Source organism: Nothobranchius furzeri, chromosome 4, assembly GCF_043380555.1.
Source record: "Nothobranchius furzeri strain GRZ-AD chromosome 4, NfurGRZ-RIMD1, whole genome shotgun sequence".
NCBI classification, from domain to species: domain Eukaryota; kingdom Metazoa; phylum Chordata; class Actinopteri; order Cyprinodontiformes; family Nothobranchiidae; genus Nothobranchius; species Nothobranchius furzeri.
Window position 1 is genome coordinate 68,396,706 of NC_091744.1, and position 27,955 is coordinate 68,424,660.

Sequence of the window (27,955 nt, forward strand, 5' to 3'; positions counted from 1 at the left end):
GTACACAGACTGATTTTTTAAATTCAAATGTATAATTTAATATCTTTAGTAATATAAATCTCAGATTACAGCTTCATCTTATGCAAAATGTATTGTGAAATTTGCATTAACACAAACAGCTTATGAATTAGAAACGCCATACGGTGAGATCAAAACATAGCTAGTAGTAGATAATTGATGTCAATGGCTTCACAGGTCTCAGCCACAACTGGTTTGTGTATTAATGTTCTGAAAATGAAACCAATTTTTCACTTTTGCAAGTAGTACTCACTTGAGAGGAATACGGGGGACTGCGGTGGGCGTAGAAGCAGCAGAGATGACTTGCAAAATTTGTTCCAAAGCGGACAGGCCACCACCCACTTGGAAGGCCACTTGGTCTGCATTGTTCTGTTGAGGCAAAGACAGAAAGAAACGTTACAGTCAGGAGGAGAGTGAGTAGCCAGCAGACAGGGGATTACACAGCTCTCACCAGAGAGGGAAACCTTTTCTGTCCAACTGAGCCCAGGGACTAAAATCTAAAACAAAGTAGTCCCACAAGTATTCCTGTTTAATCTCAAAAAGCGTACAGAATGACTCCACCCCACAGCAGTCAAATTTCACTTAAAGGCAAATGGTCTGCAGGCTCTAGTTATCATGAGGGTGGTCTGAACGGATGACAAGTGAAACTGAGAAAATGCCAATTCGGCAAAGGGCAATTTTTAAGAATCTATTCATTAAGAAAAAATACATAATTTTACTGCACTGCTATACAGTGAGGTAGGAGGAGCAGTTTATTGTGTTGTAGAAACACATTTTCCCACCAAACCTTTAAAACTTTATACAGAATTATCTAGAATTTCAAATTCACAAACCAGGAGGTTTACCATTTTAATAAACAAAAATTAATAATTTAGCTGTACATTTCCATGTGGTAATCATTATTGTTGTTCTATATTACACTGCAACCTCTACTGCTCCATGGAAAAAGAAAACGCAAAAAAAAGAGCATTTTTCCTTGCTAACAGCTTAGTGTGTACACCAAAAAAGTTGAAGACAAACATAAATTTCACAAAAAATGGGGAAAAAAATTATCCACTATACCTCAATGCCTTAGATTAGTAAACACATGAAAAAAGATTAGTCCCAGCTACCTGTGATGATGGAGAAATTGGCAGTAGGCTGGTGCTGTTGCTACAGTTTCTTATACATCAACAAGTATAAATCCAGTTCTGGCTACCAGGCATGTTTGTGCCGAGATCGACAGGAAAGACAGGAACTGGCAGAGAGCTGCTGATGGAGGGCCACCCTGTTACAGCCGTGTTACACCGCAGGTCACCTGATGAGGCTAGGATCTCCTCAGCACTGTGACAGCCCTAAAACCCAAGCACTTCACAGAGCTTTTGTTCTACACATGGGAAGTTGCTAACAAGCCTGAACACATTTAGAGAGAAGTGCTTTCCCAAATTATAGGTAAGCTCTTCATCCGTCGTTCATGCTTGCTGCTAAGGTAACGGCTTCTCATTTCCAGAGTTAGACTCAATGATTGCCGAGTGAGTAACTCAGAAAACCCCTCTAAAAAAATGTTAAACATGCTAAAGATGTCTCAACACAATGAGAAGGGTGTCAAAGGTTGTCTAAAGAGTCTAAGCAGTGTTTGTAAAGGTGTATTGCGACTTCCTTTTTTGTACATTACCAGCAGTTTCCATGTCTAATCAATTAGGTCTCATTCACTGAGCTCGGCTTAACCTCTCTCCCATCAGCACGCCTACCTCAGTGCTTCCAGGCCAAATGGGAATATGCAGCGCTTTCATAGCAGCTTATCAAAGGGTATTAAAGGATGTCACTGGGACCTGCCTAGTCCTGGCTGTCTTCTGTAAAAGAACAGAATATACCCTTTTTTAAGGCATGTTCTCTCCTTTTCTGCAGTGACGACAGATGTATCTGTTGTGATGACAGAACAATAAGAATGGAGAGATTAGCTTCTAACTGCCATATGAACTTCAGGAAGTTTCTGTGCACACATGTTCCCAGAAATCAAAAACAGACCAGGGTAGAAATATTCTCAAATAAAACATCAAGAAATAATGAAAGAAGCAACATTAAGTGATGATTTTTTTTCATCTTTTCAAAGATAAAGCAACGAAACAGGAATTTGCAGACAACTAATGTTAGCTTCTTTGAGCTAAGAGAAAGCTAAGCATTTCTAGATGTCCTGAATAATTAGCAATTTAATTTAGTCAAGATGTGCTGCATTGTTTTAAAACTTAAATGGATACTTTAGCTAGTCTAGAAATTTGGACAGACTGTAGTAGAAGCAAAAGGATTTTGCTCTGCAGATCAGTTCAGCCACGCTCCATTTGAGCCTCAGCAGGCCTGACCAGTCTTGTGTTTTGCCAATCACAGCACTCTATCGGTTTGGTGGGCGAGATGTTGCTGCAACAGGGCAAAACAACAAAAATAGCAGCGGTTTGTTTGATACGACATTGGCACCAACTTCAGACCATTTAGACTTTTGCTTTTCTTTGAGTCAAGAGCAGAAACAATTACTTGTATCCTTTTTCTAATTAAAGGACACATTTGTGTCTTCCTTGACAGTGTTTGGTGGACTGCCCCGTTGGCATCAGCAGCAGTGAGTACATCACGTTTGTTGATCATTAGCATGTGGAGACAGTTAGAAAGAACAAACGTAAGTTCTGCCCCTCGACTGAGTTCAGTCTATGGGTCGACTATATATTTGCATATATAGGATGGCTTGCCTGGCAATGTTTTACCCCCAAATTCCACTACCTCCACTCCGGTCCGCCCCCGCCTTCTGCAGCCGCTCGCTTCCGAACTCAATTTTTATTGGTACGTGCTCTACAACGGCTCCGCTCCGGTGCGGAGACCTGAGGTGGGTAAACAAGCATGCGCGGGATTTTCGAGATCTTGCGATACAGTCCGAGCAAAAAACGCGGAAGTTAGGTCCAAACACCCGTTGTGTGGGAGAAGCATCGGCATGAACTGTTTAATCTGCCCATCATTTGTGTTGAGAGATCAGCAGTGTTTGGATCAACAAAGTGTGACTACTTTGATAGTGGAAACTGTATTTATGGCTTACTTTTGTGCATTTAAACTTCAGCCGCCATTGATAGTTGTTAAAAGTTGTTAAACCTGTGCATATGAAACAAAAAACGCATTTTGTTTATCGATTTATTGTGAAAAACGGAAGTTGTGCTTGCTCCTTTTCCTGTTGGGCAGTTGTGATTTCTGTCCATTTACTGCGGAGGTGCTCCGGCGTCCGGCGAAAATAGGATCGATTCTATTTTTGCCGGACGCCGGAACAGAGGGCGGCGCCGCACTGCCGGAGCACGGCCGCAGTAGTAGAATTGCTCTGATTGACTACAACGGGACCGATTTTGCTCCAGCGTTCGTGTCGGAGCGGAGCGGAGGTAGAGAAATTTGGGGGTTAGCCTTAAAGGGGCATTATGGAAGTTTGACAGCCAAAACATGTATAGAAATAATACATTTCTTCTTCATACATTCTCCTGCAATGCCCTGGTCCTGTAGAATGAGCCCTGGCATTTTTACTGTGATTGCCTGTTTTTCTGTAAAATCACAGAAAAAGAGCTGCTCGGGTCGAGCAGGCTGCTTCATGCGCGTTCACGCTCAGGCATAGCCCGTAGCATTTGTTATCAGTAGCTTTAGCAGCAGAGAGTGAGGAAGTGCCAACTCAGCGACTTTGTCGCTGTTCCTAACGCCTAGTGATGAACCTAGCTACATTTCTGAGGACCTTAGCTACTTTCTTCTAGATATTTCCTGCAAATTAGCAACAAAATTGCCATTTTCGCTCCGAACCGTTCTTTGAACGTTGTTTCAGCTGTTATCAAGGATATAAATGTTACAGATATGAAAGACGTCACTGGTGCTTCAGCTCACCTAGTAAGACGTCGGACTTTCGTGCAGAAGACCCGGGTTCGATTCTGGATGTGAACATAGTTTATTTAGAGTTTATTTTTTACATTAATGGTATATTTTTTTTTACAGTAAGATGCCCAAATTTTTTTTTGAGACTCGCCGAACGGCATTGAATTCACAGATAAAAAAGATGTGGGTTCAACTTTCATTTTGGAACAATTTTTAAAGCAAGGGCAGGGAATGATCTGAGCATGCAGGAAGACTGACCCATCATAAACCTTTGTCGGCTGTGCTGAAGAGAAAGGTACAGGACCAAATTATTTAATTAATTAGCTGCGCGTTCTCCTGTCCCCCCCCCCCCCCACACACACACACACACACACACAGAGGACTGTCTCAGCTGTTATTTTCGTTAAGGAGTGTGCACGTACAGCATGCACGCCTCGTACACGAGCCTACTATTGACGCTGCCGTTACGCTTTTGGCCTGAGGGGGCAATCGCGAGCATAAAAATTAAAAACTCCGTTAAGTCCCTTTAAAGTTGACCAACATTTCACCAATTTGCAAAAACTTTAAATTAATAATAGACATGTGTTTCTAGCCTGTTTCCTGTCATTTTAGGTGTATAATTTGGATTTAGAGTTCTTATGAAAGCATCCAGGGCTGCAGCTATTGAGTACTTTATAATAATAATAATAATAATAATACATTTTATTTCAACAGCGCCTTTCTGAACACTCAAGGACACTTTACAGAGATAAAATACACAACAATAAAAGATAAAACAGCATAAAACAAACAGACAGATTGGAGCAACGAGAGTAATTATTGGAATGCTAGACGGAACAGGTGAGTTTTGAGTCTGGTTTTAAAGAGAGTGAGGGAATCAATGTTACGGAGGTCAGGAGGAAGTGAGTTCTAGAGCTGGGGAGCAGAGCGGCTGAAGGCCCTGCTCCCCATAGTGACCAGACGGAAAGGTGGGACTGAGAGGTGGATGGAGGAGGAGGACCTGAGGGAACGGGTGGAGGTTGAAGGATGAAGGAGGTCTGAGAGGTACGGTGGAGCTAGGTTATGGATGGCTTTGAATGTATACGTATAACAGAATTTTGAATTGGATTCTGGAAGTTATTAACTGAACAATCTTTGGATTACTTTATAGAGTACCTTGTACGCTAGCTCGGCTTTTTGTTCCTACTTATTACCTAACTTTTAACCCACAACCAAAAACCAAGTTGCCTTTGCATGTCAGTGCTTTTAAAATGAGACCTTTCTAGAACATTTTCATCTTTCAACTAAAGCAAACAAACAGATGTTGCACACCTTTGTAATGTGACAGTTTGTTACAGGCTTTCGTTTTGTTTTTAAGCTAAAACTTTTTAGAGCTGAAAGTGAGAAAATTCAACACTGCATCATGTCCTGAATGGGTGATGTTATAGTCCATGGCCATGTTCATCATTTGAAAACCTTTTAGGTAAATCACCACCTCATTCAAGTCAAAACATTCATTTCAGTGGGTCCAAAAAGCAAAAATTTTGTGCACGGCAAAAACAAACAAACAAACAAACAAACAAACAAATAAATAAATAAATAAATAAATAAATAAAAGATAGATGAAGTTTTCAATGGACCTTTAAGGGGTTTTCTGTCTGCCACCAGCTTGGAAGTCATCAATAACAAGTAAAAACTAATTTTCCTTCAAAGAGAAAGAAAAAAGAAAACAGTAGGATGATTTATGAATAGATGAACATTAGGACATGAGGACAAATTCACTTTTAAATTATACAACAGGGGCAATCCCATCCAATTATCGCCCAGAGTGACTATTGTTTCACCAGCTGATGGAAAGGCCCGGGCAGCTGGTGATTCCTGTAACTGTGTCTGCAGCTCACTGTAGTCTCCTCCCACCAGACATTTTAATTAAAGCACAGAGGACGACACCGTCTTAATGGTGTAGTCCTACAAACAGATGGACGACATAAGAAAGACTTCATTAACAACAAAGTTTAACTTTAATCTGTGACTTTAGTCAGACTCGTACACAATGACCCTCACCACAGATTAATGTCAACAACTGAGCTTAACTAACTTTAAACCACGTCAAAGCTGCTAAAGTAAATGTTTTTAACTCTTAATAACTATGAACCTAGGTTTACACAGGATATGGCATAATTTAGTAAACTGTATAATTACCTAGTTCTGCATTTGCTCTTTGCTCACCACATATGTTTATTTTATTAAATTAACTTTGATTAATCAAAGGCTTGAGCGGAATAAAATCCAACCACAGATCATAACCAACACAAGCAGCTCAGAGGCACACCACCATACCCAGGTTTAGTGGCAAAGAAAGATATAAATAAAGAAAAGCCCTTTGGGAGCAGACTGAAGCTAATTTAATGATTCAATGATTCCCAAGATGGTGACTCGTTAAGAATGTTCCAAAGATCCAAAGGCACATGCAGAGTTTTCATGGAGGTCTAAGATTGTTTTGTATATTGGATTTTTACATAACATATTTACATTTGAAAAAGACAAAAAAAAAATTATTCAAGCTGATTCAGTGTCAATAACCTCAAGTTGGAACGTCCAGACAAAAAAGGGGAAATTCTACAATAGATCACTGGCTAGTAAAGCGTATCTTTATTACAATGCAATCCACTCACATGGGTATTATTTATTCCTGCAAACCTCTTAAACATTTTTTCCCTCCACATCTCCCCCATACAGTAGCAAACCTCCTAAAACCTGAGTAACAACGGTTCTGTAGCCTGACCTGCCAGACTCCTCCTCGGTTTAATTCTGCACAGAGAAAGGGTCTGGGAACTCTCCTATTCAAAATACCCCACCCCGTGAGAATTCTAACCGAGGAAATCAGCACTGAGTATCGTACGTCACACACCACAACGCCGAGTTTGTCATAAACATGGCGATTGAAGCGGAGTTCGCTGCGGCTCTTTCCTCTGTTCTAATTGACTTGAACGTCTTTAAAACTACAACAAGTAGACGTGCTAAAAACATTTCTTCTTTAAAAAAAAAAAGATGTTTGCGCCGTTGCCAGACGTCTTTTTTACTACAGCTAAAAAACTACAGCGTCATGTGGTACAGTCGGCATTTCCGTCTTTTTTCTGATTGGTTATTTTTGAGCTGCCTAGTCCCGCCCCTCATGTGCCCCTCTGCCTGTGAGTTACCAGACTTTTCTCTGTGCAGAACTAAACAGAGGACGAGTCTGGCAGGCCAGGCTAACGGTTCAGGGGAGGTACAGGAAAGACTTGGCTGCGCCATCTGCCCTCAAAACTCTCCAAATCTGAAGGGACTCGATGGTGTTTATGAAAAAAAAAAAACCTAAGTAAATCCCATTCCAGAACACCCCTAGTTATAAGGCAGGTGGTCATAACGTGACTCATCTGTGTAGTGCCCCTCTGATTTAAATATAAAATGCATTTTAACTAAAAATGGAAACATTTTAAGTTAAACTAAATGGCATTTCTGCTCTTTTTGACCAAGTTCTGATGTTGCAGACCTGGGTTGCATCTGTCAGTCTGCTGGAGGCCCGACCAAGAAACCGTGTTATCCTGCAACTTTGCCCTTTGCCCCCCCACCACCAACCTCAACATGTCCCCCGAACAAACCTTCATCAGTCCCTCCAGTCAGCCAAACCAGACTCTGACAGCTACCAAATGAAAATGTAAATACTGTCTGCAGATTTTGGCTCTTGGACAACACATTCCTGAAAGTTTCCAAACTGTCATAAATGCGGTCTCTTTTTCATGCAGACGAACTGCTTAACTGCAAGTGTTAGTAAACACTGGGATGATAAATAAACAGACACCGTGGATAATGATAGCGTAAAGGGGATAAAGAAGTTGCTTTTCCCAAATTGCCCAACATGGAGAAAAAAAAATCAGGTCTGACATTAAACAAACCATTAAAGGCCTCAGAGGGAGAAACACGTTTGGGTCAGACACTAGCTGTGGTGGGGGTGGGGGGTGACTGTTGTCTAAGGAATTAGTCAAGAAAGTGGAGACTGAATCAGATAGAGAGAGAAAAAAACAAATCTCTAGGTGAGTCAATGACATGAGAGATGCTTGTTAGGTCAAATAATCTAAATGATCCCAACTAGAAGTGACTCAGGGGCGAGACAGCAATGTTGATAGAGACTCTATTTATTTGACTTTGTCAAAGGATTAGAGAAGGAAATGTTCCTCGGGCTGCCTCGCCGGTGAATCATTGCTCCACACAACTCTGGTTGGACATCTGTGCAAGAAGGTGTTGAAGTAGAACTCGTCACAAGAGTGGCAATCTGCTTTAAACGGAAGAGAAAGACAAAGCAAAAGCTCCCAGACGGAGCCTTGATCTGCTCTTGCCTGCAACACTGCTGTTGAATGGAGCACATCTCCTGTGGCCCACTGACCTCTGACCTCCCACTGGGAGTATGTGGAGCTAAGGGGAGGAGCCCCCTCATGTAGCAACAGCTTGTGCGCTACGCATATCACGCTGGTCCCCTCCTCGTCCCTTACAAACACGCCGTGCCACCCACCTCTGCCGGCTCTTAATTCGCCTCTCTAGGGAAATTTGGTAATGGCCCTTCCAGCCATCCTCATCATTACTGCAGGGACACCATAAGCTCTCTATCCTCACACCCAGGAGCACGCACTGAAGGCTGTTATGATGGTTTCAAACCACAACTTGGTATAAAATTTATGTCCCCATGCAGGAAGCGGGCTGTATTTTCATCCCATCGTAAACATGTCAGCAGGTGTTTTAATCCTTATTTCGGTTAAACATTAACAAGTGTTTTAAAATTTAAATAAGCAATAATTATACACAGAATCTATGCATGTAATAAAAAAAACATCCAGTAAAAATTTGAAAGGTTTTACTTGTCCTTAAAGTAATTTTGAAAGGTATATCACGTTTACCATCATCTAAACAGTGACATTTGAGTCAGGCAAGCCCAGGATATCGTCTCCAAGGCTAGGAACGTCCTCTATTGGTAACATGTGGACAGTAAAATCAGTTAATCTGGTCTTTGTTAGCCAGAAACCAAGGGCAAGTTGGTTTAGAGTAGATGATATTCTATGCTGGAAGGGTGAAACTCAGCAAAACCAATAATCAGCACAGAAATCGAAAACAAGGAACAAAACTAAATCCTCCTAGGTGTATTATTTGCATACAAAATGTAAAATGTTTCAAAACACTATAAACATCAGTTAAACTAATAGTAAAATAACCCAAAACGTTATTATATTGTTCACAACTTCTGTTATCGTACCTGTTTTTCTAAGATGCGGGAGATCTCTCCAAGAGTTCTGTCTAGACCAGAGGCTTTGGTGTTGGCCCACTGCCCACCATCTTGGCCCTGCAGCTGCTTCAGAAGGTCTTTCACTAAACGCTGCAACCTGGGGGAAAAGGGAAGATAGAAAGTGAAAATACACAAAACAAAATATGTTTAAATTACAGTTCGTACCAGATCCTAATCTTTAACTGAGTCAGTTCATTAGCTAGTCTGAACAAGTCATGTTTAAATTGATATTAGCACTTTTTTAAGCTAAACGTTTAAAGGAAAACATGATATAGCTCTGCAAATGTGAGTTGATGCAATTATTTTTTGTAATTTAGCAGACTAATTTAATAGGACAATTGACTGACTACAATGATTCAGCAAATAATGTTTGTGTTTTTTTTTTACCATGCAATAAGAAATTTCATTGAAATTGTAACATGACCAAATAGATTGCAGTACATGTAAAAAAATAAGTATGGGGGGGGGGGGGGGGGGGTGTAAGGAAGCCCTTACTTGGCTTTGTATGGAGAGTCTGAGACTTGATTCTTTGCCTCCAATGACGTTTCATATTCCTTTGCTCTGCAGAAAAAAAAGTAGAGAAATATCTTGGAAACATACATTTTAAAATACTTTTATTAGTAAAGAACGCAAACATGTAAAACAAGTTTTTTTTTTACCAGTCACCCACTCGTCATGTAACAACTTAAAGCAATCAGACATTTTTTCAAAAGAAACAACTGTTTAGCTGCTGGTTCTAATCACCAATATTTAAGTCTTTCAATTTTAGTAAGCATTTTTTTATATTCCTTTCTTTTTGTGTCAGATAAGGATCAATTCTCCCAGCATCCTGCAGTCAAAGAAAATCATGGAGAAATAAGTAGAAACACACCTGTGAAGAAGTCTGAAATGTCACAAGACATTTTCTGCTTGTGTGCCATTAGTTGGAGAAACCATGGTGAGGGATCTTATCTTTTAATCAGGCTTTTCCAAACATAATGAGCAACTATTGATCACAATTTGACAGAGCACCTTCATGTGATCCATCCCAACACTGATGGACTCAGAGACTTATGTCCTGGAACTCACACAGGTGGCTTTGTCCATGATGCTAATTGGTAAACTATGTCCTACTTTCTAATCCCCTTTATTCAAGGACAGTCACTTAATCGAAAAGAATAAATGGCATCACTGTAAGATGACAAGTTATCTAAAATCTTAAAAGGTGTGGGAAATTCGTTTAATCAATACATTTGCAGTCGTCTCTGGGAGGAATAAAAACCTTACAAGCCATACTCGGGGCAAATAAGCCCATAACCACTTACATCAGCACCAATAAGTCTGCTGCTGCAGAGAGTGGCAAAACACGGCAGGATTTGGACTCTTATCTCTCCTTAGATTGGATAACGGCAATGCAACTCTACCATTGACTGCAACGTGGATGTTTTAAATAACACACGTTTTTCTGTGTAGTTGTGTTGCTAATGCTAATGGTTAGCTTTTACTAGTCAGGACGTTGTTTGCCGATTCCTGGAAACTAAAACAACAAAATTCCCCATCACGAGCCAAGATGGGCGAGTTCATGAATGTTAAGTGACAGTGTGATGTAGATCTGTCAGGCTTTTCAAATCCAAGAGTTTTACGATGTATTTTCTATCAGAACCTAATGCAGGAGGCAGGTGTGGGAGACTATTTTCATGTTCAGCCTGCATGAAAAACTCAGTGAATGATTATAACCAGAAATAATATCTAAAAAATTGTTTTTCAGAGTTATACACCTTTAAAGTGACAATGTGTATTTTCCCTGGCGATAGGAGGAGGTAAACCTAAATCATTGCAAGCAAGCAGTATTTTTGTTTTTGAAGACCTTACCAACGGATGGTCATTAGGGTCAAAAATCTCTGGGAGTGCAACCTTTAAGCTAAATAACAAACACGTCAGATTCCCTTTCATCACTGGCAATAGGTGAAGAGGTAAATGTGTAAACAGCAACATTTATGAATGAGGAAAGTTTTGTAATCTCTTGTTACAAATCAGTAAATGCATTTTGTCCTCACAGGCTCCTGTAGAAGGAAACAGTGAATAATATGGCGTCACCTAAAGACTTAAACACGCTCCCGTGTATTTTAGACATGATTTTTATAGTTTTATGTTACAAAGCCGCCAATATTTTTCAACAAATGAACATAATTTCGTTTATAAATTTCATGAACATTTCGATGGATCTTTCTAGAAATGTATGGTAAAAACTACACACCTTCTCTTTAAATTCATTGTTCAACTTCATTGTTCACTCTTAAATTCAAAAGAAAAACAAATGGAGTTTTTAATGAATACTCAAAGTTTGAACAAGTAATCCAAGAGAGACGTAAATAAAGTGTAGTGTTAAACTATATATAATGGACATCATGGCTCAACTTTTATTCTTTTGTATAATCATTTTAAATTGTGTGATTGCAGGACAAATAAAGAGCAAGATGCTGGCTCTGTCATTCATAACACTGGCATTTTAATCTCTGACAGGTTTATACCTTATCGGGTTAAAAAGGGAGTAACTGCTGAGTTATTTTTTATGGTCATGTTAAATGTGCAATAAATCCTTTTTACCAGAAGAATAGAAGGCACTATGTGCAACACAAAACAATTAATAAAGCTGTAATGTATAAAATTTATAATTTTATAAATTAATGAACACAGGCCTTGTTAATCCTATTTTAAAACAAGTCAGAACCATAATTATCACCACACACACACACACACACACACACACACACACACACACACACACACACACACACACACACACACACACACACACACACACACAGATCTGTTCCTTGCTCAGTGGACCACAAGCAACCATCAAAAAGAAAGCAGCTTTCATCAGAGGAGTGGAAGCTCTGGTTGCTGAACTCACAACCCAACAGCTGACACCAGCTGGCAGGACACTAGCATAAAACTTTATTAGCTTATTTTACCTAAAAAACATTTATTATTAAAGAGGGCCAGCCAAATCACCACCCAGAAAATGTTGAGTGCACTGCTTTATGGCATGACAGGACTGCGTGACGGCTTTGAGCAAAGTGCTGTGAGAGCCACTCGGTTTTACGAACGCCATACGGCGTTCCAATAAAATGCTTCATTTCCACACAGCGGTGAAGTGGCTCACCTTTATGTTTACAGGGGCTCTGTGTTATTTATGACCTCTAAAGGCTTGCTGCTTTTGAGTCCTGGTCTCTGCGGGGCTACTGCCGAGTGATGGCGAACAGAAGCGGACTGTGTTGTTGATGTCAGAGCACCGCTGAGCCTCACAAAGGCAAAAACAGCGTTAGTGGGAATAAAGCATCAAAGATAAATGGATGATTAAACATGTAATTGTCTCTTTAGTCAGTGTAAGAATTTATAGGCTCTTTTAAAAAGCAAAACAGCAATAAATTTGCTTAAAAAAACTTGATTCTCATTTTTATCTATGAGAGCCTAGAGGAAAGCCAGTTTTCACCCAGTCACAACAGCTTTCATAGTTCATCCCTGAAGACACATTCAGGATGCTGAAGCTTCAGAACTATGATAAGTGGAAAAGATAACAGAGTAGTCAGCCAAATTTGTCCAAAATCAGAATTCCTATTTTATGAAGTAATACAAACCATAAACCAGACTTATTTAAATCACTTTGAAGATTTCCACCGATTTTAAACAAGGCAGCGACTATATTATAGTATATATAGGAGTATTCCAGTACATTTCTTGCTTTAAAAAAATATATAAAATATTGATTTGTTTACATAAAACTCGGTTTTCAAGTCTGATGAGTACAGAATTTAGTAAATATTTTTATGATTGTTTAAACCAGTTTGAGACAGGAAGCTCAAGTATTTTGTGAGGAAATGTGATTTTTTTTAATTCAAAATGTCATGATCATGAAGAGATGCCTGGACTTCAGTACATATAGATTGATGGGATTTTAACTCCCTTCTTTATCACTAATGATTTCCTTTTCACAATATTTTTATTACAATAAAACTAAGTAGCTTTCTTCAACAAGTTAAAGAGCCACAAGGCTAAATTCCCTGAGTTGTGACTGTGGATAAGTAGTTGGGAGCCTGAAAATGTGAGAAAATACACAATTTTTACTTAGAATAACACTGATTTTGTCTTTAAAACACCTGGGTTTATTTATAATTTTTAAACATGATTCAACTGAAAAGAAATTAGCTTGTTGCAAATTAGTCACAAATTTCTTTGATTATGCCTCGACTTTTACCCCTTCCAAAACACTTTCAGACTCACAAAACTAAACTGAGAAAGGTTCCAGTCAGAAGCGCACGTCAGCTGTGGCTATTTTGGTAGATTAGTTGAGTTTTTGAAAATATAAAACTGACACAAAATTGAAGTCTTGATGTTTGTGAGGAAATTAAGAACCCTTGTAAACTGTAGATAAAAGTCCTCAGAAGGGATGTTTGCTAAAGTTTGTGTGAAATAATAGCTACTAGGTAAGCAAACTACACTGTAAAAAAAGTCAGTAAAATATACTGTAAAACACCGTCAAATTCCAACGGTAATGGAGCGTACAACCAAAAACTTCATTTTAACGTATTACATAGATTCAATAACCGTTAATTTTGAGACTGGAGTTTTTTACTGTAATAAAATGTTGAAATTATAATGATTTTCTGTGAAAATAAATGTACATACATTTTACAATAAAATTTTGTAACGTTGAAAATGTCTGAAAACCTTAAATTTTACGGTATCATTCAAGTAAAACTACATCTTTTGGGGGTTGTGCACATTGGAATTCACAGTATAAATCTGTAGATTTTTAAGCAAACAAAAACATTCATTTTTACTGAAGCAAGATGTTAAAAAAAGGGTCCACCGTAATAATACAACCAGTAAATACCATAAAAAACTATTATCATCACTAAAAGACAATACAATTGATAGTAGGCTATTTTTAATTTTAAAAATCTGTACATCAGTAGGCCTATAGGCCTAAAAAGTTATTGTCAACCTTCTGATAAATCAACAGCAAAATATGTTTAAAATAAAGTTCGTGGTTGTAAAAAAATTGATTTCAATAATCTTTTTCAATTATTATTTCAAATAAACTTTATGTTATGTTTCACGCCATATCATCAGACCACCTGGGTCCGCCTTAAAGAGCAAGTCACATTAAAAATCAAATTTTTTTAGCTGATAACTAGTATAAATGAGCATCTAATCATGTTGTAGACATGTGTAGTGCGGTCTCAACCAGTCTTGTAGCAGTCAGACTCGGATTAGTCGCAAGTGAGTTGTGCTGTAGTTAGCATTAGCGTTGAGTCAGAGTCCCAGCAAAACTTCTAGTATTATAGTAATTTAATTCTAGTAGATTGGCTGTTAATATTGTAGTTAAGTGTTTTTTACATGTTACTCTTTCACTAACTTGATGGAGTTTGAACTGGGATGGAGTTTGAACTGGGTTATGCTGGTTTGAAGAGCATTTCACAAATTAGTCCAAGCCGTTCCAGTAATTAGCAGGTGTTCTAGGAATTTCTCCTACCCAATAAACCGTCCTACCCGTTGTTACTGAGCATGTGCGCGCATGTGCACAACACAAAAGGGGAATGGTACTCCGCTGTCATGTTTGCAGGAAAACAGATAAGTAGTAAGAATTAGTACTTTTTATTGACGTTGATACTTGATTTTTTTTGGTTAGGGTTAGAGTTATGGTTAGGGTTTGTGTCACGTAAAACACCGTAAAATTATCCTACGGGTAGGACATTTTGCCAAAGTAGGACGTTTTCTCAGAACACCGGATCCCGCCGACTGCTGCTTCCTCAAAACGGAGATTTTGGGCCACATTTGAGGCGAGTAAGCTAAATAATTACATTTAACAGCTTCTAAAGATCGTTCCCTACCTGTAATTTTGCAGCTATATTTGCTATATTTATAAATGCAAAGTAAGAGAGACGTGGACGTGGTTCACGTAATTTATACAATCAGTCCACACTGCCGCAGGCTCGAAGCGAGTGTTGTGTGTGTTATAATGTCACAGACTGGTTCGTGTTAAGGTTTTGTGCCAGTTAGTAATTATCAGAGCTGATGCAGAGCAGGAGGGACACTCAAGTGTAGCTCCTCCTGCAGCAGACCTGACCCGGTTCTGAACTGGTGCCGAGTCCGGTTCTCATTAGAACATGTCTGATTCTGGACCCTCAGTTAGCACTGAGAGCAGTCCGATCACTCACCAGCCATGTTATAAAGCACATATATTAGACAGTTTGTTTTGTACACGATCTAAGTTACTAAACTCTCACAACAACATGATGTTATTATTTTCAGGCTAAATCTGCCCAATAAACCTGCTGTCAGACTGATGTAGTCCTCCACCAGCCTGCACCAGTCCAGGCTAGAGCCTTGCAGGTGAGTTATTTTTAACCATCTGTCTCTCTTTACCTTCCTAGTTTTAACATGTAATTATTTTAGCTTATTGTTACACACGTGTGTTGCTGCTCTTAAAAACAACTATAAATATATTTGCTGTTTCTTTATATTTCACATAGCCTCCCAGCAGCAGTGTGTCCGACACAGGGACCATGATGGGAATTCCACCCAGAGCAGCTTCTACACTCCTGAACAGACCCAGGTGTGGTGGAGAGCATCTGAGCAGCTTCCATCTGAAGGACAGGATAAGCTCCATGAACTGATGCAGGTAAAAACATTCTAAATAATAATGTTGTACTCTGTATTCTGTTTTTTTCCTTACATCTCAGCCTGGCTGGTCACCACTGGAGAGGAGTATCTTCCCAGACTCACACTAACATCCCGTTTTACCTCAGGGCCTCCTGATCTAACAGAAAAACCTGTAGCTCCATCCTTGCTCCGCTTTCCACGTTTTTCATCATCTCTGGAAGCGACCTCCCACAACACTGATGTTATATATAATTTTATTTTTTCAGGCTAAATGAACCCAAGAAATCTGCTGTCAGACTGACTGTTGCAGCTACAAATGGTCCAGACTAACATGAAGCCTTGCAGGTGTAGTAAAGGTGAGTTGTTTTTAATCATCATGTAATCTTCATTACAACCTTTGAGTTTTAACATCATCTATGTTTTTATTTCATAGCTTATTGCTACACGTGTGTTGCTGCTGTGAGCTTGTGAGGGGCCCGACCATGAGGGGGATGAGAGGAAATGTAGGAAACTGCGCCTCTAATAAAGGCTGTTTCACATGGCAGGAGCCTGCAGAATGTGACAAAATTGCAAGCTAAAACTCTCAATTCCGAGAATAATTTTATGTATTTTCCAGAAAAAAAATTTCCTAGAGAAAACTAAGAATTTCTTTGTAATTAAAGGCAGACATTTTCGCTACCTAAATTAAGATTTTCTGACCTTGTAAGGTCAGAAAATGTCAAACAAATGCTTTTAAATTTATGAGGAAAAGTTTAGTTTAGAAAGCAAAAATGTCTGCCCTTTAAGAAATTATTAATATTTTCTAATACCCAACGGTCACTTCATTTGCTAGAAAAAACTGAGTCTTGAAAAGGTTTAAAATATGCTTCAAGATTGCTGCATAACCCTGATTCAGCGATTAACTTCAAGTTCTATGATAAATCAATAGGAGACTTGAGTACAATGTTTTCCAATAAATTATGATTGTGATTAAGGCTGTGTTGTCTATGTATCACTTTTACATAAGTAGGTTGAAGAACTGTATTGTTAAAACTTCAGAAATATTTTTTCTTTAGATCGGTTTTCGAGAGCAAGTTCATTTCTGTGATTTGCTCAAGAACTGATAAAACTTTTGAAACTTTGTCCATTTTTTCCTGCAGAGAGGATCCTGCTAGACCAAAGTGAACTCCTGATCGACATGGAAGTCTTCCTGCAGAGCTTGTATCTTCGACACCATGCCATTAGAAACTCCACTGAGTGCTTTCCTTCACCAAGGTAGGACCCAGTGACTAATTACTGTTGATCGGTCAGAGGCAGGTAATTTTGTGTTTCATGTTTATTTATTCCTCCACAGATTACCAGTCACAATATATGAACACATGTTGTATTCTCCAGATCTATGCTGTGGGTAGGAATAGAACAATAATGTTTATTTTGTTTTCAAATGCTATGTCAATTTTTCTCATTGTTTATCAGTAATTTTCACTAACTTATTTGAGCATCTTTATATTTTTCTATATTTAACGGTTGCAAATGTTAAATGTAAAGTACATTTTTTAATTTTCTTATTGTACTGTCAAATGTACGGTAAAATACCGGCAACTGTGGTTGCCAGGAATTTACCGTAAAATGTATTAAGTAAAAATAAAATACTGTAATGTCTTATTCAGTTTCACTGTGTTTTTTATTGTCAAAGGTTTTAATAAGATTTACCATATTTTTATTTTTACAGTTATTTGCCATAATAAGGTTTATCCTTTAACTGTTAAATTAACAACAAATCAATGTAAATATTAATATAACTTTTTTAACTGTAAAAATCCATAAAAAGCTATGTAAAGTTGCATTTTTTTTAACATGAAATTACTGTATAATTGAAAAATATATTGGTTTTTTTGCCTACCATGATTTTGGTAAAAAAAAAAAAAACATTGTCTACTGTAAAATTTAGGATTACAAAACCAGTATATCGTATTTCCGTTTACAGATAACACATTTTTTTCACGATATTTTCCTGGCAACCACAGCTGCCGATATTTTACCGTAAACCTGACAGTTTTTTTTACAGTGTACTAGGTGAGATACTATCTTAGAAGAACAGTTTAATATCAAAATATAGTGTTGGCTAACAAATGTGCACCATCACTGGGAGTAAGGGGAAAGAAAGAGGTTGTCCTCAAACTGGATATTAAATTCACATCTTCCTTTGTTTAAATGTCCTTGTGCAAGGATCTGAACCCCATAAGCATCACTGTGTGGGTGTATGGTTAAAGTCTAGAGCACCTATATTTAGATTAGGAAGAACTATAAGTGTGTGTTTGTTTAACAGCCATGTGTTTCTCATTCATCCGTTCACACAAGTGCTTTTCAGAATGCCCTGCAAATAAAACCCAACTGCAGGTGCATTTTATGTAAGAGTCATCCTGCTCATGATGGAACCCACTTAATAATCTGCATCAATAACATCTTTTTATCAGTCAATAAGCATTGTCAACATTGCACCTTTGAACTCTTCTCTCCTGTTCTTAAAAGCGAGATAACCTGATAGAGCTCAACTCCAGGTTATGACATGCTGCAACACCACCTCCAATTTGTTGATTACTATTGATTTTCTTTGATGTGCCACTAAAGAAGAAAAAAAATCTATAACTCTGAAGAAAAATAGGCATGGCTCATACATACTTTAACATACATCTTGTTCACTGAAGAAGACTTCAGGTTTGGCAGCGTCGTGGCAGCAATTTGGAGAAAAGCTCTTTACGGGGGAGAGATGGGCACCTACGTATCGATTTGCCGCTTTGCTCCCCCAATCACAGAAAGTGGTCATAAATTAAGCTCATCAGTGTTACCTTGTGGACAGCAAGGATGCAAATGCCATCTGCTTTCTATCTCCTTGTCACAGCTAGCAGAAGAAAAAAAATCCTGGCAGTTTGGTTCTCAGAGTCTGTGAGAAGAAAGGCTGATTGAAGAGAAAGATGTTAGTACCTGGAGTTCATCCTGGCTCGGAGCTTCTTTGCTCTCTTTCTTGCTTTCTGGCGCTCCTCTCCATCCTTCACACTCTCAGACGAAACAGAGCTGTCCGTCAAAATATCCACAATGTATTTCTTCAACGAAAGATGCTCCTAAAAATATATATATATAACAAATAGATTAAGAAAGTGACTGATATAACTGGGCAAACACTAACAACCCAATAAATGAATAATGAAAGGTATACGAGTATTTTCCTAAATTATTCATTTTCCAAATAGTTACAAAAATCCCTCCAGTAGATACATAAATTCCATTTTGGATATTTTACAGGAATTAGTACCAGGCGATCTACAGAACAACGATGAGCAAAGTGACACAAATGCCTCCCTAAGAACAACCCAGAGCTCATCACAAATGCTGACCTTTTTGTAAATTACTGGATGGTGCAACTGAACTATGCAACTCAATAGAGCCAAAACTAAAATGCATCAGAGTGTTTAATCCTTTTTTGAAAATTTGCAATCAACAGAATGCATATTTTAGACAATCCTACTATCTCTCCATTTTGGCACAATCAATTTTACTGGAAAAGATGGTGCCTAATGTGTATCATTAGCAAAAATAAATGCAAGCAGAAATAAGTCACTTATGTGATACTGAATATACTGTCTGATGTCTCAACAGCAACACTGGTCCCTGTAATTACCTCCAATTGTCCATCCTCTTTTGTGTCCACCTGCCCCCCCCCCCCCCCACCCCCCCCCCCCCCCACCCCCCAGACATGCAAGCAGCCTGGAGGTGTTGCTTTCTGTCTGGCCCTGTCAGATCATTCTGATATTTCCACCAGGAGACGGAGGGAAATGTAACCCAATTTGAACAGCATGATGCATGTGCAAGAAACCCAATTACCCAATTAACTTGTCATCCAGCACCCCAGAGAATAAGATGGCCCTGAGATAAAGGGTTTCCATTCAGCAGTAATGCTAACCTGTGTGTGGGATGCCATACCCTTTGGTCAAGTGTTGTCCCTGCACCTGCTGCCTGAAAAGGGGCTTTCACTGGGAGTGGCTGTAAAAAAAACTTAAGAGTTGGAGAAAACTCAAGCTGTAGATACAGAAACTACATTTTAAAATGAAAATGAAGATTACCAAGTTTAGAGTATCTCGGGTAATCAACAAGTCAGATTTCTTTATCTATATTTTTTAATTAAACTATTGAGGATGCATAGAGTAAAACTGTATTAGGAAAACACATATACATTTTTGAGTAGCCATTTAAAATAAACAAAAATTGTTTGGATGTGACTCATTGTAATATTCAATTATTTCCATGATAGAAGCAGTCATCACATTTACTTTATTTTTAACGTTGCATCACATACCCAATTTAAAATTAATAATTTGGAATATTTTTTTATAAAAATAAATTTTAAAAGCACAAGGGCAACCATGACAGCTTTATAGCTATATATTTGCCTATGAATTTTCAGTTTCCTAAAAAGTGAATTTATTTTGTAGTTATTATATGCGTGCAGCTTCGCTCTTGTCAGTGAAATACCAGGTCAATTGTGTATGTAGTAGGGTTGTCACGGTAACCAGTGTAGCGGTAAACCCCGGTAAAAAAGTTGACAATAATAATAACCGCCTTGTTTAAAAAAAAAACCTATATTATCTCGGGGGGGTTACAGTGGCTGCGGTGTAGGCGCGGTGACCCTTACCAGCCACCGTATCATCTGCTGAAGTTGCCGGCGGCACATGCGCGCTTTGATGTTTACAACCAAAACTTTCTTGAAGCTAAAGCTGAAATAATGGCCAAAGGAGGAGACGGAAGCACTCAGGAGGACATTTTTTATCCCTCAAAGAAGACAAAATGGGAAGTACGGGCATCTTTTGGATATTTGAAGAATGCCGAGGGACAGTTGATAGGAGACGGCTATCCTGTTTGCAGCACATGCAGAAAAAGTGTCTGTGAAAGGCAGCAATGCTTCAAATCTCATGACACATCTGCGTGACCATCACCCACAACTAAAGTCAACGCAAGGCAAGCTAATGTTAGCGTTCTACCTAAAATGCGTGATCTGAGGATATGGGTTGAGGGAGACTGCAACGAGTCGCTATATTAAGCTGCCGCAGCGCCGCTACCTGCATTTACACCATGTCGCGGACACCCCATATTGAAATGACGCTATGCATTACGGGGCTCCCAGGGGCAGATAAGAGTTGGTCTCTCTCTGAGAATAATTATGAATTTAACAAAGATTACTGCCTGACGACATTTTCCCAAATCTGCAAAGCTCACTGGAAGAACACAAACCGAGGACAATATTTTCCTGATATAGGGTTTATTACTCAAGTAAGGGTAAAAAAAAGAGTATCTGATTAGAAGGCTACTTGAGTACTGAGTATCATCTGATCTAATATTTTTTTAAATGATGACATCAAACAGACAAAAAATAAGAAGTTATGGGCAAATGTTGGTATTTTAAAGACTAAAGGGAAAAATGTAAACGAACAACATAATTACAAAATAACACATTTTAGGCAAAATTTAGACACAAACTGAGGACAATATTTCCTGACATACAGGGTTTATTTAACTGTGTGAAAATGTAGCACGTTAAAAAAAATACTGCGATAATACCGAAAACCGTGATAATTTTGGTCACAATAACCGTGAGGTTCCATTTTCACACCGTGACAACCCTAGTCTGTAGCCGTTAAATATTTGGGGGCACAGATGCACAACAGATCAGCATCTATTTTGGTGTCAGCTCTTGGTGTTGTCATTTTTTAACATATCAGTCTGATAAATGACATGCACTTGTATAGCACCTCTCAGAGTAAGGACTCCAAAGCGCTTTACACTATAGTGTATCATTCATCCATTCACACACTCATTCATACACTGGTGGAGATGAGAGGCGAGGCTGCCGAGCACAGGCGCCACCAGACCCTCCGACCACCACCAGCGGGCAAGGTGGGTTAAGTGTCTTGCCCAAGGACACAACAGCAGGATTCTCTGTCCGGAGCCGGGATCGAACCTGCAACCTTCCGATTACTGGACAACCCGCTCAACCCGTTGAGCAACTGCTGCCCCAAACATCAGCCCAGTAAAACTGGGCTGATATTAAAAACAAATTAATTTCCATGTAATTGCCATTTGTGTATGTTTTCGGGAGGGGAGGAGGGGTGGTCATGTGACAGTCATACTAATCATCTCAGATATTTAAAGGGGCATTATGGAAGTTTGACAGCCAAAACATGTATAGAAATAATAAATTCCTTCTTCATACATTCTCCTGCAATGCCCTGGTCCTGTAGAATGAGCCCTGGCATTTTTACTGTGATTGCCTGTTTTTCTGTAAAATCACAGAAAAAGAGAGCTGCTCGGGTTGAGCAGATTGCTTCATGCGCGTTCACGCTCAGGCATAGCCCGTAGCATTTGCTATCCGTAGCTTTAGCAGCAGAGAGAGGCAGTGCCACTTTGTCGCTGTTCCTTACGCCTAGTGACAAACCTAGCTACATTTCTGAGGACCCTTGGCTACTTTCTGTAGAACTTTCTTCTAGATATTTCCTGCAAATTAGCAACAAAATAGCCATTTTTGCTCCGAACCGTTCTTTGAATGTTGTTTCAGCTGTCATCAAGGATATAAATGTTACAGATACAAAGGACGTCATTGGTGCTTTAGCTCATCTAGTAAGACGTCGGACTCTCGTGCAGAAGACCCGAGTTTGATTCTGGATGTGAACAAAGTTTATTTAGAGTTTATTTTTTACTTTCGTGGTATATATTTTTTTTACTGTAAGATGCCCGAATTTGTATTTGAGACTCGCTGAACGGCATTGAATTCACAGATAAAAAAAAAAGATGTGGGTTCAACTTTCATTTTGGAACAATTTTTCAAGCAAGGGAAGGGAATGATCTGAGCATGCAGGAGGACTGACCCATCATAAACCTTTGTCAGCTGTGCTGAAGAGAAAGGTACAGAACCATATTATTTAATTAATTAGCTGCGCGTTCTCCTGTCCTCCGGGCCACACACACACACTGGACTGTCTCAGCTGTTATTTTCCTTAAGGATTGTGCACGTACAGCATGCGTGCCTCGTGCACGAGCCTACTATTGAAGCTGCCATTACGCTTTTGGCCTGAGGGGGCAATCGCGAGCATAAAAATTCAAAACTACGTAAAGTCCCTTTAAGTGTGTGTGTGTGTGTAATTACTAAGGATGTGGATTGGTAAGAATATGGTAAAACGATATGTATTGCATGACATTATATTGCAAGGCTAAAAGCCAGATGACATTTGCCATTTTTAAGATTGAATTTGATTGGAAAATTCTATCCAGACAATCCCAAGACACATTCAGTGTTTTCAGGAGACCCTGTTCCGTGGTTAATAAAAGACATTCAACTTACAGAAAATTCAACCTATTAGAGAATATTAATCACAATAGAGGACTATAGATTTGCCTACTGTTACACTGAGGTTTGGAGGCTTTGATGAATAATGCGTGTGAAAGAAAGCCTGTTTACTTAAACGAGTGTTTAAAGTGACCATTTTCCCTGGCTATAGGGGGCAGTAGATACCTAAATCATTGCAAGCAAGCAGTATTTGTGTTTGAGTAAGACCTAGCCAACGGATGGCCACTAGGGTCAAAAATCCCTGGGAACGCAAACCTCCAGCAAAATGACAAGCACATCAGACTCCCTTTTATCACTGGCAACCAGCAAAAAGGTTCATCTGTTAAACAACAACGCTTATGAATGGTGAAAGTTTTGTTACAAATCAGTAAATGCATTTTGTCCTCACAGGCCCCCATAAAAGAAAACATGGTGTCTAATATGGCGTCGCCCTGAGACTTAGACCCGCTCCCGTGTATTTTCGACCCGATTTTTTTTGTTGTATGTTACAAAGCTGCTAATATTTTCCAACAACTGGGCATCATTTAATTCATTTACAACAACATTTTGATGGAGATTTCCAGAGATTAAAACTAAAAACTACACATTTTCACTTTAACAATTTGAAAATTTTAAATGTGCCATTAAAATCAATAAAAAATGTCTAGTTTATTATGATAAACTAGCAGAGAGGGGGAACTAAAATGATAAAATCAGAATGTTCTTTCCTAAATCTGAAGAAAAAAAAGACTAACTTTATAGGCAAAGGGAAATGAGCTATAGCTTATAAACCAACCATGTAAATAGATCCATCCATCCAATCTGAACCCACTTGACCACGCAGGGTCGGGGGGGGGGGCCTGGTGTCCATCTCTGGCAGTCAACAAGCAAACAAGTGGGGTACACCCTGGACAGATTGCTAGTCCATCGCAGGGCAACAAAGAGACACACAGTGACAGGACAAATAAACAAACAAGCACACACACTCACACCTAAAAACAATTAAGAGAAACCAATCAACATAACAGTCATGTTTTTGGACTGTGGAAGGAAGCCCAAGTACCCGGAGAGAACCCACACATGCACAGGGAGAACATGCAAACTCCTTTCAGAAAAACCCCAGGCCGGGAAGCAAACCCAGGACCTTCTTGCTGCAGGACAACAGCACTAACCACTGTGCAGCCCGTAAATAGATCCAATCATCAAATTACTCCAAGTTTGTCAAAATTTACTAGATTAGCACCTTTTGGACAGTGGGATAAGCTATCACGTGTACAGCTAAAAAGTAGCTATGGCCAATTGAAATCTCACACAAGTGTACAATGACTTCAGAGAGAAGTCAAGAATGCAACAAGAGCTCCAACATTGTTTGATAAGATGATAAGACGTTTATTATGTTGCTTCGTGCAAACAATGACCAGCATTTAAAAAACAGACAATGATTGGGGAGAAAAGAAATGCTCTGAATGAAGGAGCTGTTGGGGCCGGTGCTTCTGTGTATGGCACCAACAGTTGTTCACCTCACAATGAGCTTTGCTGAAAGCCAATCTCATATTGCAGCCTGAGAGGTTACCTTGCATTGACAAGCTGCCTTCCCACAGAAAAGCCACTCCATGACAAAATAAAAGGCCTAGGGACAAGAGGGTGATGTAAATGCGGCACTGGAGCGCTGAACCCTAACTGTGTACATTTTAAGGCTCATTTGAAATCACACAAAGCCAACAATAGAGATGAGGCAGTGTATAAAGGGATGTATAAACCATTATAATGACCACGTCATAAAACACAACTGCTGTTTCTCTTTGTCTTATTTACATGACACAAGCGGCAGAGGGGCAAGTGTTCTTTGACAGAACCAGAGGATGTTTGTTCCTGGCGCTGTGTGGGGTGTGCTACGCACCACTTCCTCATCTGAGAGCTCCCGTCCCTGGATGCTGCTACTGTCTCGCACGGCCTGTTGGTGCCTCTTGCCTTTGGTGTGGCTGAACAGGTGCACCTCTGAGGTGATCTGCAAATACAAACAGAGTGGTCAGAGGTCAGTGCTGCAGACACAATGGAGACAGAGGCAGGAAAGGGTCAGCAGGGCTCTGTGTTACCCTGGTGAAACAATACACCACACGGACACGTACAATGGGACACAATCGGCCTCTCCCCAACCTCAGTTTAAAGCTGAAGAACAGAAACTGATACTTAGCCACATAACATGACTCTGTATTTCCCTGTATTTATTCATTGTGATCAGTTTTGTTGATTTAATCCCTACAGCGTAAACTGGAAAACAAATTAAGCTTAAAGGGATATTCCACCCTCTAAGTGAAATTTTGTCTATTTTCGTATTCCCCAGAGTTACATAAGTGAGATAAAGCATTTTGTAACCAGCGCTGTAATTCTCCTGGTCTGGCAGCAGTCTGTCTGCTTTAGCTTAGCATAAACAATGGAAGTGAGTAGCAGAAGTTAGCATTTTGTGTGCAAAAGAGATTAAAATAACTCAATAATAATACCAACTAGAAAATTCCTGAAGAAATTTCCAAAGGGGCCAGCCATCTGGTGCAAGACAGTGGCAACATGATGAGAAGCCAGGTGCCAGGCAGCTATAGCTCACCTCGACGCTAGTTAAGCAAGCGATTGCTCATATATAAACCCAGACATTACTAAACCAAAAACCTGGTCTTAACACTGAAGCAGTCAGACATGAATACGAAAATAGACAAAATTTCCCTTGAGGTGGAATATCCCTTTAAACAGTCATTGAAAAAATTGCTCACTTATGCCTTATTTCCCTAATGTTATCTTAGAAGTCTTAATAAATGTAGGACAGGTCTGACAGATTGCCATGACAAGAGGTAGGTGTATACCAGGAACTGTTTTTGATCAATTTCTGGAAACAAGCCCATTTGAGATGGTTTGTGATTAATGTCATTAAACAAAGTGCTTGCTGCTGACCCATCCATGATCTCTAGAGTCAGATGTCAGCCAAGGTCATCTCACATTTTAACAAGATTTGCTTTTTTTTTTGTATGCCTTCGACCCTCCTCTTTTATCTGATGCTAGTCTGAAATCTCAAGGTGCCCCACCCTTGTTGTCATAGCAGCCAGTTAATCAAAGATAAATGTGTGTGCTTGTGGAATTTGCTGCAAGGTGGTTTAAAAAAGAATATATTTGGTCATAAATCTGTTTAATCGGTGCAGTTTAATCCTCATTTGTATAAAAATCCTTTGAATCACCTTCAGTTTTGCCTTTTTCCCCCTGCAGATGCAAAATGACTTTTCTTTGCTGTTTTTCCAAATGATGATGTGTTCAAAAGCATACATATATTCGTTTATAATATTTTAAGTATAAAACTAATGATGAGTGATTTTAATAAATAAAAAGAAATGTTTAGTTTCATACTCCCCTTTAGATTGATGTTCCTAATCATATAAAGTCCTGAAACATGCATAAAGTCCCTTTACATACCACGATGCCACACAGCGAGCACTGTTTCTTGCGCTCGTATGGTGTTAGTTTGGGGGCGTAGTCTGTGTTAGCATGCCGACCGCTGCTGAGCTCAGCAGCCTTCTCTTTCCTCTGCTCGATCTGCTCCATATGCCGACGGCTGCTCTCGTCGTGCTGTGGAAGAAACCGGAAACCGTGGGTCATATGTGAAACGGGAGAGGGGATTCCAGCATGTGTCTGCAAAAGCAGCAAGGTGGCATGGTATAAACTTACCTTCATTTGAATTTTCTTCTGCAGCTCCTCCATGGCCTCTTGCTGGGCTGCGCTGAGAGCAGCCAGGCGCTCCTCTCGATCTCTATATAAACAAAAAACAGCAATAAACCACAGAGGATGGAAAATGAAGTCTCACTTATTGAAATACCTGACATTTCTTTTATGGAAACAACCAAAAGTACAGAGTTGTTGCACCAGAACGTCGTTGTTTTCTAAGATGAGGTCATTTAAAGAATTTAAAGGTGAATATTGATGTTGTTTTTGTTTTAATTTTTGTTAGTTTTAACCTGATGTTATTAAACCACATTACAACTAGGCAGACATTTATCTTTATTATAAAATAGAAAAATATGTGTTGTATGTTAGAAAGTTAAAGAAAAATAATTTAATACTCTTAAACCGTAAAAACAAAAATTAAAAAGTATATTCTCTTATGTGCATTGTTCTGGCTGATGTGATGTCATTTATTCTGGTTGGTCTTGTGTTCAGAGCTAGACACCAAAGTATTTGCACACTGGCTGAGGATTAACCTGATTATGCTCTAAATGCTTCTTTAATTTGTTTTAGACCCATAATGAAGGCGTCTGATATCACAAACCTGGCTCTTTCCCGCGCTGCATCCTCCCGAGCTTTCTCTTTTTCCTGCCTCTGATGCTCAATACGAGCCTCCTGTTCTTTCCTCCGTATCAGCAGCTCCTCCACTCGAGCCTGCCGCTCTGCTTCCAAAACGCGTTTACGCTCCTAAAGAGGAAAACAAGAAGGGAACAGACATGTAGCCAATAGTAAAAATCCTAAGTAATAAAAGCAAATGGCTGAGCCTGGAGAGGAGTGATACCTGAACAGCCTCATCTCTGGCCTGTTTCTCCTCCTGTCTCCTCTGTCTCTCTTCCTGAAGTTCATTAAGACGCAGTTCATACTCACTTAACTTGGCCAGGGCATCGTGCCTCTTATTTTGGGCTTCCAAAGTGTTGATGAAAGCGATTTCATTCACCTAATGAAATAAATACACACACAAGGAATGACCAAGTATTAATAAAACAAAGACTGTTGATTGATTCATTTTGGGG

At 39.3% G+C, this 27,955-nt stretch overlaps 1 protein-coding gene across 3 annotated transcripts in view; it reads right to left on the bottom strand.

The window, feature by feature from the left end:
- The window catches only part of scaper (S-phase cyclin A-associated protein in the ER), a 79,250-nt gene that overhangs the window by 27,039 nt on the left and 24,256 nt on the right, over positions 1–27,955 (bottom strand). For all 3 annotated transcript variants that reach the window (XM_015964478.3, XM_015964475.3, XM_015964477.3), the window contains 9 exons: positions 27,724–27,879; positions 27,487–27,629; positions 26,889–26,970; positions 26,637–26,789; positions 25,081–25,188; positions 18,791–18,927; positions 9,671–9,736; positions 9,146–9,272; positions 272–387 (listed from right to left, as the gene is read on the bottom strand). In XM_015964478.3, the coding sequence (XP_015819964.1) occupies positions 272–387; positions 9,146–9,272; positions 9,671–9,736; positions 18,791–18,927; positions 25,081–25,188; positions 26,637–26,789; positions 26,889–26,970; positions 27,487–27,629; positions 27,724–27,879 (1,088 nt within the window). The remainder of the gene's footprint in view (positions 1–271; positions 388–9,145; positions 9,273–9,670; positions 9,737–18,790; positions 18,928–25,080; positions 25,189–26,636; positions 26,790–26,888; positions 26,971–27,486; positions 27,630–27,723; positions 27,880–27,955) is intronic.